Source organism: Lithobates pipiens, unplaced genomic scaffold (assembly GCF_037356315.1).
Source record: "Lithobates pipiens isolate NorthernLeopardFrog02 unplaced genomic scaffold, aLitPip1_a1.2 Scaffold_27, whole genome shotgun sequence".
NCBI lineage: Eukaryota > Metazoa > Chordata > Amphibia > Anura > Ranidae > Lithobates > Lithobates pipiens.
Genome location: NW_027507788.1, coordinates 67,687,983 through 67,701,600, shown reverse-complemented (window position 1 = coordinate 67,701,600; position 13,618 = coordinate 67,687,983). Strand labels below are relative to the sequence as shown.

The following is a 13,618-nucleotide window of genomic DNA, read 5'->3' as shown; positions in this document are numbered from 1 at the left end:
AATCTCATACACAGCCGAATAGAAGGATTTTTCTTTGCTTTGACAAGTTGAATCAGTCCTATAAATGGAACCGATTCTTGTCTGGGGTAAGAATACCTTCTTCTGTACGGTATCTATGACCAGCCCCAAGTATTGTAATCTCCTTGATGGTTTTAAAGGAGGATTTTTCTAGATTGAGTATCCAACCCAGAGATTCCAGGTAGTTTACAGCTGTGATCACACTCTGGTTTAGACTCTGAATGATCTATTAAAAGTAGATCGTCTAAATAGGCTAAAGGAGGCGCCAGAATCTTTGAGAACACCCATGGTCATGTGGCTAGACCGAATGGCAGGTCCAAAAACTGAAAATTATGATTTTCTATTTTGAAGTGCAGAAATTTCTGGTGAGCGGGAAATACTGGCATGTGGAGATATGCATCTTTGACATCGATTGAAGCCAAAAACTCCCCTCCTTGCAGGATGGAAACAACCGATCGGATTCACTCCATGTGAAAGAATTGGATGTTTAAGTCCCGATTCAGATCTTTGAGCTCTTAAATGGGTCTTAACTCACCGTTTGGTTTTGGAACTGTGAAAAGGTTTGAATACTTGTGTCCTGTTCCTCTAAGGCAGTGGTCTCCAAACCGCGGCCCGGGGGCCAGATGTGGCCCTTTGCTCGCCTTTATCTGGCCATTGGAGAACTATTCCTCTCACTAATACGAAACACTATTCTGCCATCTGACACCAAAAACAGGGCACCCTTTCTCCCACTGACACCAATAATGGGGACACCAAGCTTCCCTAGGATACCAATGAGGCACCCCCCAATACCAAATGTGCCAATGTTTGCTCCCACTAATGTCAGGACCGTTGTTACTCCTGCTGGCCACAATCCGGTCCTCCTAAAGTCTGAAGGACAATAAACTGGCCCTTTATTTAAAACGTTTGGAGACCCCTGCTCTAAGGGAACCTATGATGCCAACAGCTGGGATAATAGATCCAGAGCTAGAAAGACTTCTTTTTCTCTGGATCCCTGGGAACATTTGATCTTAGAAAACGAGGACGGAAACTCTCGGAACTCTAGTTTGTAACCTAGAGAAACCGAAGAAGTCACCCATCTGTATTGACATCGTTCCTGCCAGATCTTTGAAAATTGCAAGAGCCTCCCCTCCCCCCACCCGAGCGAACGGGGGTGCCCCTTCATAAGGAGGCTTTAGCATTCTGCGTTGTGGGCTTTCTGCCCCAAGATCTCTTTTGACCCTGGTGCTGCCCCTTGGGGTCTTCCCCTTGAACCTGATGGTTGAGGCCGTAGAGGCTGATGTCCTTGACACAGGTGAGGATGCACGCATAAAAAAGGAGAAAATGTTTGAACTTCTTTACTGGTAAAAGAGAACTTTTCCCATTAGAGATCCTTTGGATGTATTTTATCCAGATCATCTCCAAATAGCCGTTCACCGTGAAGGGGGAACTGGCCAAGAGATTTTTTACACGCTGCTTTGGCTGACCAATTTTTCAGCCACAGAATTCTGCGAGAATGCATTAGTCCAAGCATAAGCCGTGAGGCTTGAATGATAGAATCTTCATAGAGTCTACTGTGAAAACATAGTACGTCAGATACACTAGCCCATTGCTAGGCCTCCTAATCAGAATCTTGAGTATCTCCACAAACTGTTCCTTAATGGACTGAGATACCATTGCCACAAGAACCGGCTACTCTACTGAACTTGCTAAAAGACATAAAAAGTTGGAACTTCTTTCCAAAAAGCATTATCTGTTGGATCCTTTAACATTAGCGCATTATCCACTGGATACGTGAGACTTGTTCACTGAGGCAATTGCAGCATCCATTGCTGGAACTCCCATTTCTTATAGAAAACCTCTTCCATAGGATAAAATGTGGAGAATTTCTTAAGAGGATAAATATTGTTTATCCGGATGTACCCATTCAGAATACATAAGCTTTTTTAGCCATAAATGAATTGGAAAAGCATCCCCAGATGGGAGAGGTTTTAATGATCCCAGAGGTGGGTTCACAGGGGCGTAACTAGAAATCACAGGGCCCCATAGCAAAATGTTGTATGGGCCCCCCCCCACCAAAAAAAATGAACTAATGCCATTAAACAACAGACTACCACACCCATGTGGCACAGTACCCAGGCAACGGCTTATATTCATTTTGAATAACAAAGTATGCAGTATACTCTATGCAGCCCCTGAAGGGAACACATTGCTGACCTCCAGGCCTTTTAACCAATTTCTGTTCTGTTATATAAAATGAAATAGTTCAACTCACCATAATGCAAAATCAGTGGGATCCCTGAGCGTGTCACTTGCCATCATCGCCTGCCACCAGATGCAGATTGTAACTTGTCAAACATTGCGGAATGTCACCTACCACATGTTGCGGATTGTCACTTGCCAAGTCACCTGCCACACATTATGGATTGTCACTTGCCACGTCCTGGATTGTCACTTGCCACACATTATGGATTGTCACATGCCACACATTATGGATTGTAACTTGCCATGTCCTGGATTGTCACTTGCCACACATTAAGGATTGTCACTTGTCACATCACCTGCTACACATTGCAGATTGTCCACTTGCCACGTCGCCTGCCACCAGATGCAGATTGTCACTTGTCACACGTTGCAGAATGTCACCTGCCACATGTTGCGGATTGTCCACTTGCCAAGTCCCGGATTGTCACTTGCCACATTACCTGCCACACATTACGGATTGTCACTTGCCATGTCCTAGATTGTCACTTGCCACGTCACCTGCCACACATTACGGATTGTCACTTGCCACGTCACCTGCCACACATTACGGATTGTCACATCACGGATTTTCACTTGCCACGTCACCTGCCACATGTTACGGATTGTCACTTGCCACATCCAGGTTGTCACTTGCCACGTCACCTGCCACACATTACGGATTGTCACTTGCCATGTCCTAGATTGCCACACATTACAGATTGTCACTTACCACATCCTAGATTGCCACACATTATGGATTGTCACTTGCATGTCCCGGGTTGTCAATTGCCACGTCACCTGCTACACATTACGGATTGTCACGTCACGGATTTTCACTTGCCACGTCACCTGCCACATGTTACAGATTGTCACTTGCCACATCCAGGTTGTCACTTGCCACGTCACCTGCCACACATTACGGATTGTCACTTGCCACGTCCTAGATTGCCACACATTACAGATTGTCACTTACCACATCCTAGATTGTCACTTGCCACACATTATGGATTGTCACTTGCACGTCCCGGGTTGTCACTTGCCACGTCACCTGCCACACATTACGGATTGTCACTTGTCACGTCACCTGCCACATGTTACGGATTGTCACTTGCCACATCCAGGTTGTCACTTGCCATGTCACCTGCCACACGTTACGGATTGTCACTTGCCACGTCCCTGGTTGTCACTTGCCACGTTGCCTGCCACACATTATGGATTGTCATTTGCCACGTCATGGATTTTCACTTGCCACACGTTACGGATTGTCACTTGCCACGTCCTGGGTTGTCACTTGCCACGTCGCCTGCCACACATTATGGATTGTCACTTGCTCTGCCACTTTCCTGCTGTGTCACAGAGTCAGCCAGCAGATTATCAGTCAGGCAGCAGAGAGATAATGTCATCTCTCTGCTTCCTGGCTGCCTGCACAGTGAGGGGGGAACTGCACTGCAGGGATGAGAGGGCGGCGAGAGATGATGTCATCTCTATGCTCCCTCGCCCGTCAGCTCCCTGATTGGCCAGCCCGCTCACGCCCACTCTCTCACCAGCGGACCGGCCACTCTCATCTGCCTCCCACTATCACCCGCGGAGCCCCCCGCGGACTGCCCGCTCTCACCCGCGGAGCCACGGACTACCCGCGGGCCGCCCGCGGACCGCCAGCTCTCACCCGCGGAGCCGCCCGCGGACCACAGTGCCTGTCCTCACCGGGCCCCATTTGACTGCGAGCCCCATAGCGCCCGCATGTGCTGCTATGGCGGTAGTTCCGCCACTGTGGGTTCATCAAGAGCCTGCGCTGCAGGCAGCAAAAAAAGGTTTGAATGAACCAAACTAGTAAGAAAGTGCACAAGCAACCTGTCTTGTGATGGTATTCCCTCTATATTAGGATCCTCACAAGAGGATATATTAGTATCTTCCAAATCTTTTGGAAGATCTTCCCGATTCCCTGCCCCTTGCACCTCAATAAGAGGGTCCTGAGCACTGGATGGGGATCTGCTATGTTTAGACCCACTATGGAGAGATATCATAGCATCAATCTTCTTTTCCAAAATTACAAATGGTAGAAGAGAAAACCTCCTGTGTCACATATACAGGGACTTAAGTGTCTAGTGCAGTTGCAACAACAGTCTCCCCTGACGGCTCAATCTGACCGGCCGCATCACTCTCAGAGGAGGATGACATTCTTTTGGAAATGGACTTCGTTTATTGTGAAACTACTGACCCTTTAGAGGAGTTCCTAGTCCCTTTTCCACTCATAGCCTGAAGCACAAAAGCAGAGGCACTACCAAAAAGAATGTACACTGCTAGGCTATAGTCCAGCGCTATAAGCTGCTATTAATACCCAGCCTGGTAAAGTAATAATGTGTCAAAGGGAAATGCTTGTGTCACCAACCTGAAGTAAGCCACCTCCTGCTCACGTGTCCTTCCATGGCCAGCAGCTACACACACAGTGCTTTAAAAACTTCCTCCACGTGCAGCCAGTGTCTGACGCTGTTAGCCCCCCCCCCCCCCCGTTCTAATTACGGCCCCTCCCTCATCTTTCAAAAGAAAGTGTTTTCCCACTTCAGGCGCCTTACAAACAGCTGATATGGCGGCCGAGGTGGGGTAAAAATCACTGCTGAGCGGCCACGGGGTTTGTTTGTTCTTTTTTTCTTTAAAAAGGAATGCTTTCAGCATTCAGCATCCCCATCCCCAGGCGCTGGTCTCTGCCAAATTGTTGTCAAATAAAACCACCTGCGGAATGCCTTACTTCTTTGTAATTAGCTGAAAAATGTCCTGATTCAGCGACCATTCTGACTTGTGAACCTGATGACAACTCAGTCTGCAAGACAATTGTCAAACCCCTTGAGGTCAACTGCTGAGATCAAGCACAGGTTGACCTTGGCCCAAAAAAGAATGATGCTTGTCAAGAGTCTCAGGGATGGACCACGTGATACAAGAGACTGCCACTACACTGTCCGAAACAACTTAAAATGTGGTTAGCCCTCACCTCCTTGACGAATGCTCTCAGAGCCCCCAAAACAGCCTCAAAATTCTCTCCAACTGGCCGATCTTTGGGACTCCGTTCTGGACCAAAAACCTTGGGCCACTTTAGTTCCCAAGTAGGAGCCCCATCCCCAGGCGCTGGTCTCTGTGGTGATGCAAACTGACACCAGGAAGGAACAGAGAAGACCATGGGAGAAGTTTTCTCACCCCTCCACCACCATAGAGATCTCTTGGTTTTTGGAGATAAACGGAAGGTCCTATCCAAAGATTGTTGACTCCAGTCCCAATTCAGGATATCAGCCTGGAGACATCTGAAATGGGTCCTCACCCACGGAACTGCTGAGATAGTCACTGTCCAGAGACCAAAACCCGACATGGCTGTTCGGACGGACACTGCCAGATTGCTCTGAAACCAGGCAGTGAATTCCTTTACTTTTTTTTTTTTTTTTACCTTCGCTACTGAATTTGAATCAGAAAAGGGCTGGCGACTCAGATGCTCTTGAATAAAAGGCCTTTATTTCGTTACATGGGTACACGGGTACCCATTCTACTGAATTCCCCCTGTATCCTAGGTAGCCCAGGTCCTGTGTTGGGGTCAGGTTCGATTTCATCCAACCACCCCAAGTCTTTCAGGAAAGGAATACCCACCTGCAGATCCTGCTGTAAAATCAGGGCATGGTGGGAGCAAAAAATAAAAGGTTGTCCAAGTACAGGATGACAGATAGGGGGGCTAGCTCCTTTGCCAGGACTTTCGTAAAAATCCTGGGGGATGAGTACAGGCCGAAAGGCAGGGCTCTGAACTGGAGGTGGCAGATGTCCTTTCCCCACTTATAATCTTAATGAGTCCTTGTGGATCAGGATTGTGTAAGTATGCGTCCCTCAAATCGAGGAAAGCCATAAAGCAATTTGGAGGTGAACAAAATAATGAAAAAAAAAAAAATAATGACGTTTGCCATGAAAATTGTGTTTTCATTTATCATCAATTTGAGATAGAAGGGCTGATGCTTTCTTAGGATCCCTGGGAGGGGAGGTTACAAAGGGTCTTGAGGGTGGACTGCCCTTGAACTATAACCTATAGAAGAAAAAGAACGCCACTCTCCCTCCCATTGAAACCAAATTAGGGTTTTTTTTTTTTGTTTTGTTTTTTATTAGAGTAAAAAGGATGCCCCCTTTCTGTTTCCCCCTCCCCCACATGCAGCTGGCTCTTTGGTGGGATGAGGAGGTGTCCTTTGGGGGCAAAAAGACAAAAAACTCCTTGCTGGGACTTTATTTTTAACCAGAAAGGCTTTCTTTCTAGCCGTAGTCTGGTCCAAACAAAAGGTCCCCCTCAAAAGGAATGCCACAGTTACCGTGGAGGCTGGTTCCCCTGACCAAGATTTTAATCACAGAGCCCTTTGTGATGAGTTTATCAAGGCTGTAGCTTTAGTCAAGAGTTTGACTCAGCTTAGATGTCTGCCATATAACCTGCTGCTTTCTGCAGCATAGGGAGTGAATCCAAGATTTCCTTCTGTGAGGTTCCTCCTTCCAGATGGGCTTGTAACTCGAGCGAGAGCTTGTATCTAGGTGATTTGTTCCCTTTCTCCAGAGGGTCCTTGGATGAAGTTGCTTCACTCAGCTCCTCCAAACCTGGATCTTACTCTCCTGTTTTGTCACCTTTTTCTAGAGCTGAAACAAGGGGTGTTCCGCTGGCTGGTTAGGGGTTTTAAGGTCCGAAAACATTGACTTAATTGCTGTTGTTTCCTTCTTCATGCCAGCAATTAAGCCCTTACAATCCCCCGCCGACTGTATACCAATTTATCAATACATTGCTTGCAGAGTGGTTTGTTCCAGCCCTACATTAATTTAACTGAACAGGACAGGCACCTCTTCCTCCCCCTTAACTTCTCTGGTTCTTTGGGCTGAGCCTGGAACAGAGAAGCCATCAGCCACACACTGCCTTACCCAGGGTGCACCTTCACCATAACCTCTGTGTTCCTAACCAGCGCTCTCCTTGGATTCCCAAGGCTCTCCAGCCCGGATCCAGCATCAATAATAAAAGGTGAGAAAAGCCCTGGGCTGCACACTCCTGCCCCCCTCCAAACCCATTAGCACAAACAACCCCAGTATTTGCCTACCTGAGCTGGGTCAGCACCACTGCCACTCTGCTCTGCCGTTGGCTCCACGTTTTGGTCCTCCTCTTGCAGTATCATCTCGCTGCACCTTGTTCACAGGGATCCCAGGACAGCCAGCTGCCAGCGGCTGACGTTTAAATAAACAACCATTGGTTCAGGCAACCAGAAGAGGAAATGACGTGCTGGAAGCCCCACCCTTGTCCTGCGCTCCACTGGCCAGAACTCAAGGCCAGCGCCCACTCACCGCTGTCACCTTTGCGGTCCGGCCCCGGCAGAGGCATCTCTCCCCACACCAGGAGAACTGCGTGGAGGGCTCCGCTTGCCCAGCCGCTTCACTCACAGGCCTCTGTGAATGGAAAACTACAAGTCCCGACAGCCATTGCAGTTGTTGGCTTGTAGTTTTCAATGAACTACCATGGTACTGTTGAGCTTTGTGGTAGTTCATTTATTCTTCCTGTCAGTAAGTATCTGCTTGCTTGTATGAGGTACGAGAAAACAGATACACTGACAGGTCTGAAGAAGACCTGCGTGGCATCAGCGATCTGCTGATCGATGGTGCAATGCTTTACAGGCTCCGGAAAGAAAATAAATAGTAAATGCACTTTTTTTTACCTGCAAAATTTGCATTATTTTTTGTTAAAATGTGAACTTCTCCTTTAAATATGTTCCTTGGAATGTGTAACCATGATATTCCACCCAAAAATAATTATATGCATATTTCTAACAGAAATAGGTCAAATATGTTTCTTGTTAAGTGTAACATCCATCCACAATTCCCATAAATTATAATATCCATATTCCTAACAGAAACAGTTCAAATACATTACATAGGATGTTTATCTATGATATGCCCACCATAATCCCTATGTGGGAAAATATTTATACCCATGTCCTTATCAGAAACAGGTCAACTGTGTTCCTAAGCATGTTTAGCCATCATATTCCACCCATAATTCCTGTGTATAAAAAAAAAAAAAAGTTCAAATATTTTCCTGTGTAACTAGGATATCCCATCCTTAATCCCCCCCCCCCCCCCCCCCCCAAAAAAAAAAAAAAAATTACATTATCATCATCAGAAATGTATCAAATGTTTTCCCTTGGTATCTGCAACCAATAATCTTCATTCTTTAAACACTGTTTTTCAGGTTCCTAATAAAACAGTTACAATGTAGTGCTTTACACTCCCTGATGAAGTCACGTGATGTGACGTCACACGTAGGGACGGGAAGGAAGCTGACTGTGGATGCACTTTCTGCTAAATACTAGAAAAAGGCTTTTTTCTATCTATTAATGTGCGAGTACCCTGTGTATGAATTTTTTTTAATAAATGCTATTTGTGAAATACTACACTATGGTATTCCCTCTCTATTAATCTATTGGGTCCTATGGAGCAATAAGAATACAATTTAAAGGAGAAGGTGACCAAATTTACCAGGAGAGAAGACAAAGAAATCTATATACTTCTATGCGAATCCCTCCTTGCTATAGGTAAGGGGCCACTGCCCACTAAAGTGTGATCACAGCGGGATTAAGCACTGGGAGACCCACACCTCAGTTGAATTTGCACAAGTTTGCACAAAGCACTTGCACTTAAAGGAGACTGTTTATTTATGGACTTGAATATTTATATCTTTTTCTTTTTGATGGATTTCAATATGTATATGTAATCTATAGAGGCCGGATTCATTCTGATATAACGTATGTTACAGCCGGCTCTGTAGTGCGTTTACTACTATATATATTTTTTGTTTATTCTATATATATTTTTTGTTTATTCTAAAGTTTATTGTGATCAGGAGAGGGTACCCTCTTTTTGGTCTAGGTATACTCTTTCTTATTTTCTTGTATATCATTTGTTTATTATTAGGGTGGTTCACTTATATCACCTCTGGAGAGTGTTTACTTATTTGCACATTTATAAGACGCACTTGGCACTTTATGATCAATTCACTGTTTTTGGCTTTGCACTCAATTGAAGCAGTTGTGTTTCCGTGGAGGTTTTCAATTGACTCTGTAGTGCGTTTTCTTTTTTTTTTGCATTTTCTCTGCACTTTATCAAAATAGTAATTTTTTTAAGAGACTGTTTTTAGTTACTTACCTTTGTTCACTTGATTTTCATTTATTTGGATTCTATCACCTCTGTGGTGTGTTTATTTTATTTTATGTAGCACTTTGCACTTTTTGATATTATTAAGTAGACATTTATATATATATTTTTATATTACACTATTGATTTATGTAATTAGGCATTATACTAATCACCCTCGGAGGGTTATTTAATATAGGGGCAGCGCAATACCAACATATCTTTAGTTTCATATTAAGTGGATACGGTGTGATCCATTCCGGTAGTAGCAGCAGCCCCTGACATTTGATAGATCACCAGTGGTAGCGCAGGAATAAAACACTATAATTTAAACTGCATCATTTTTGTTTCATTTGTTCCATTATTTCTGTTTAATTTACTAGGATTCTATTGTACAGCTGCATATATCAGCAAGTGAACAGTTAAAGAGGAGCTGCACCAAAAAAAAAAAATATTAAAAGCCAGCAGCTACTAATATTGCAGCTGCTGACTTTTAATAATATCACACTTACCTGTCCCAGGTTCCAGCGATGTCGGCGGCAGATGACGAGCGATCGCTCGTCTCGCTGCAGCCACCGCCGCCATCCTCTGTCAGGGAATCGGGAAGTGAAGCAAGAGGGCTTCACTGCCCGGTTCCCTACTGCGCATGCGCGAGTCGCGCTGCGCTGGTTCCCCGCTGCGTCTCTGGGAACTGTGTGTTTCCCAGAACACAACGGGGGGGGGGGGGGGGCGGAGCCATGCGGCGATGGGCGGAGCCATGCGGCGGTCTGGCCGGAAGTGGGTGCAGTTACCTGGATTATCCAGGTAACTGCACCCCCCTCCCCCCCGAAAGGTGCCGATTGTGGCACCGGAGGGGGGGAGGGATAATACTAGCGGAACTTCCCCTTTAGGGTGAAGAACCGCTTTAAAGTAATAATAAAGTTTTGTTTTGCTTTTTTCAGTTTAAAAATACCAAACATGTTATACTTATTTGCTCTGTGCAGTGGTTTGCACAGAGCAGCCCAGAGCCCAGATCCCTCGCTGGTGCTCCTGGCCCCTCCGTCCTGCTGAATGCCCACACAGCAAGCAGCTTGCTATGGGGGTACCTGAGTCAAGCCTCTGTTCTGTGTGTCCATTCAGACACAGAACGGTGGCTTGGCTCCCCTCCCTCTCCTCATTGGCTCAATGACTTTGACAGCAGCAGAAGCCAATAGCGCCCACTGTGTGTCTCAACCTATCAGGAGAAAGAGTCCCAAACAGCCAAGTCTCTCGTAAATCACTGGATCAAGATGTGGCTCAGGTAAGTATTAGGGGGGCTGCCACACACAGAAATTTTTTTATCTTCATGCATTAAAAAGTGATTGTAAACCTGTTATACCACTTTTACCTACAGGTAAGCCTATCATAAAGCTTACCTGTAGGTACCGGGAGCCATGCCGCGGGTCACAGTGGCGTGCGGATTCCACAACAGCTTCGATCTAAGGTAAGGATTTCATAATGAGCTAGTATGCATTGCATACTAGCTCATTATGCCCTTGTCCTGCAGGGTTTTTTGTTTGTATATGGGTTTACAACCACTTTAAAGCAGAGTTCCACCTATTTAAAAGTCAGCAGCTACAAAATAGATTATATTAGATTATATTAGAGATATAGAGATATATATATATATATATATATATATATCTCTCTCTATCTGCTGACTTAAAGAGGAAGTAAACCCTGATGAGTTTACTTCCTCTTTCATTCCCTGCAAAGGTAAAGCATAATGGACTACTATGCATCGCATAGTAGTCCATTATGTGTCACTTACCTGACACAAGAGCCAGAGAAGTCGCCGCTGTCCCCTGTAGTCCGCCGCATCCATCTTCTTGGTGGGGTCTCGCAGCTCCGCCGCTGTCATTCGGCGAAGCCGCGATGACGCCACTCCCGCGCACGGGAGCCGACACGCGCGGCAGCTCCGTCGTTGAGAATGCCGCGCTCAGTACGCCGCTGTCTACGGCGCATGCGCCGTAGACAGCGGTGCCTATTTTCGGGCAAATATCTCCTAAACCATATAGGTTTAGGAGATATTTCTTGGACCTACAGGTAAGCCTTAATCTAGGCTTACCTGTAGGTCAAAGTGGTTTGTAAGGGTTCACAACCACTTTAATAATCGGAAACACTCACGTGGTCCAGAGATGCAGACGAACAAAGCCCCACTTCTCTCCCCTCTGTGGTGCCGGCATTGTAATGTGGGCGCCTGGCTGTGCCTTCACAGCCGTGCTGTGAATGGCCGGGCAATCTTCTGGGACCTGTGATGTGTCCCAGAAGATTGCAGGGGGGGTGAACTCGCCGCAGAGCCCCAGGAGGAAGTGGGAGCTGGATGGCTCTATAAAAAGAGGGTATCCGCTCCCCCCCATAAAAAATAAAAACGACATGCTAAATGTGAAATGTCAGGGGGTCACTTAAAGTGGAAGTTCCATTTTTGGGTGGAACTACGCTTTAAAGGGGCTGTAAAGGTAAACATTTTTTCCACCTTAATGCATTCGATGCATTAAGGTAAAAAATAAAATAAAAAATCTGTTGGCCCCCAGCCCCCCATTTTACTTACCTGACCCCTCAAAAGTCCCATGCTCGCCCCCGACATCCTCTTCGCGGCTCAGCCTGTCCGTTGATTGGTTATGGTGGATGGATTAAAAGCAGCGCAGCCATTGGCTCGCACTGCTGTCAATCACATCCAATGGCGCGGGGGCGGGCTGAGTGATACAGTGAGCGGCTATGGCCGCCGCCTGTATCACGGGAGTGTGCCCGCAAGCACTCCTCACCATGCGAGGGAGCTCACATGAACATGAGGAGTCCTTGGAGGGGGGGAGCTGAGACAGCTACCGAGGGACCCCAGAAGACCAGGTTCAGGGGCCAATCTGTGCAAAACGAGTTGCACAGTGGAAGTATAAAAAATGTTTTATTTTTTTAAATAACAAAATTACCTTTACAACCACTTTAAAGCTAAAAAAACTTTCTGTATTTAGACATTAGCGACTGCTTCTTGCAATATAGTATCAAGCAGTGCGGAAAAGAACATATTTTGAGTAACAGAGTCATTACTATATATAGTTTGCGTGTAAAAAGTATATTAGCACCTAGTGAGAGTGCTGAGCATTGCAGCCAATAATCCCATCGTCCCAATAACTGTATGCAGCTTAGTACGTCCCCAACACCGACTACACAGTTTGCCTGGAGGCAATCAAAAATATGCAGATGACACATATTAACTTTCCCTGCTATCTTGCATACACAAAATACAAATAAATAATAAAAACTATTTTAAATATTAGCTAAAGGAGTTAAGAACATCTTCATCGAAGAAGCTTGCAAGCACACACAAAACATTACAATTAATGGAACGCTGCTGCAGGGCCATAACTGAAAATAGTGTTCTACACAACACGGCCAGATAGAATCAACACAAGGACAAGGACAGGGAATGACTCTCCTTGACACTCACTAAAGAATCCTGCCATTTTGCTTGCGATCTGGTCCGGAAGTGGATTGACGTGCCGAGCTGCCTGTCGGGACATGTAGTTTGTTCACGCAGGACCTCTGCTTAAGAAACTTCCGGGGTCGCCGAATATATCGTTACAGGGGATGAAGCAGCCTAGGAAGAAAACCTGTTATGGGCCAAGGAGAGTAAACGGGCGGGGCTAAACTATGACAGGGATGATTGGCAGTGTGTGAGGCAGGAAGAAAGCAATTTACAGGATCCATTTAGAATATGTGAGCTGTCAATTTATTATTCTGCAGAGACCTGCGGCGTGTGGCCAAACATGATAGTGCAAGGAGCCTAAAGTGATTACAATCACTTTAAAGTGGTTGTAAACCCTTACAAACCACTTTGACCTACAGGTAAGCCTAGATTAAGGCTTACCTGTAGGTCCAAGAAATATCTCCTAAACCTATACGGTTTAGGAGATATTTGCCCAAAGACAGGCACCGCTGTCTACGGCGCATGCGCCGTAGACAGCGGCGCACTGAGCGCGGCATTTCCAACAACGGAGCTGCAGCGCGTGTCGGCTCCCGTGCGCATGTGCGGGAGTGACGTCATCGTGGCTCCGCCGAATGACAGCGGCGGAGCTGCGAGACCCCCACCGAAAAGATGGATGCGCCGGACTACAGGGGACAGCGGTGACATCGCTGGCTCCTGTGTCAGGTAAGTGGCACATAATGGGCTACTATGCGATGC

The 13,618-nt window shown here is 46.2% G+C and overlaps 1 protein-coding gene across 1 annotated transcript in view; it reads right to left on the bottom strand.

The window, feature by feature from the left end:
- Window positions 1-13,029, bottom strand: part of NDUFA3 (NADH:ubiquinone oxidoreductase subunit A3) — a 157,507-nt gene extending 144,478 nt beyond the window's left edge. The window contains exon 1 of the mRNA XM_077457062.1: window positions 12,884-13,029. Within this exon, the coding sequence (XP_077313188.1) occupies window positions 12,884-12,956 (73 nt within the window). The 5' untranslated portion in view covers window positions 12,957-13,029. The remainder of the gene's footprint in view (window positions 1-12,883) is intronic.
- Window positions 13,030-13,618: the final 589 nt, after the last annotated feature.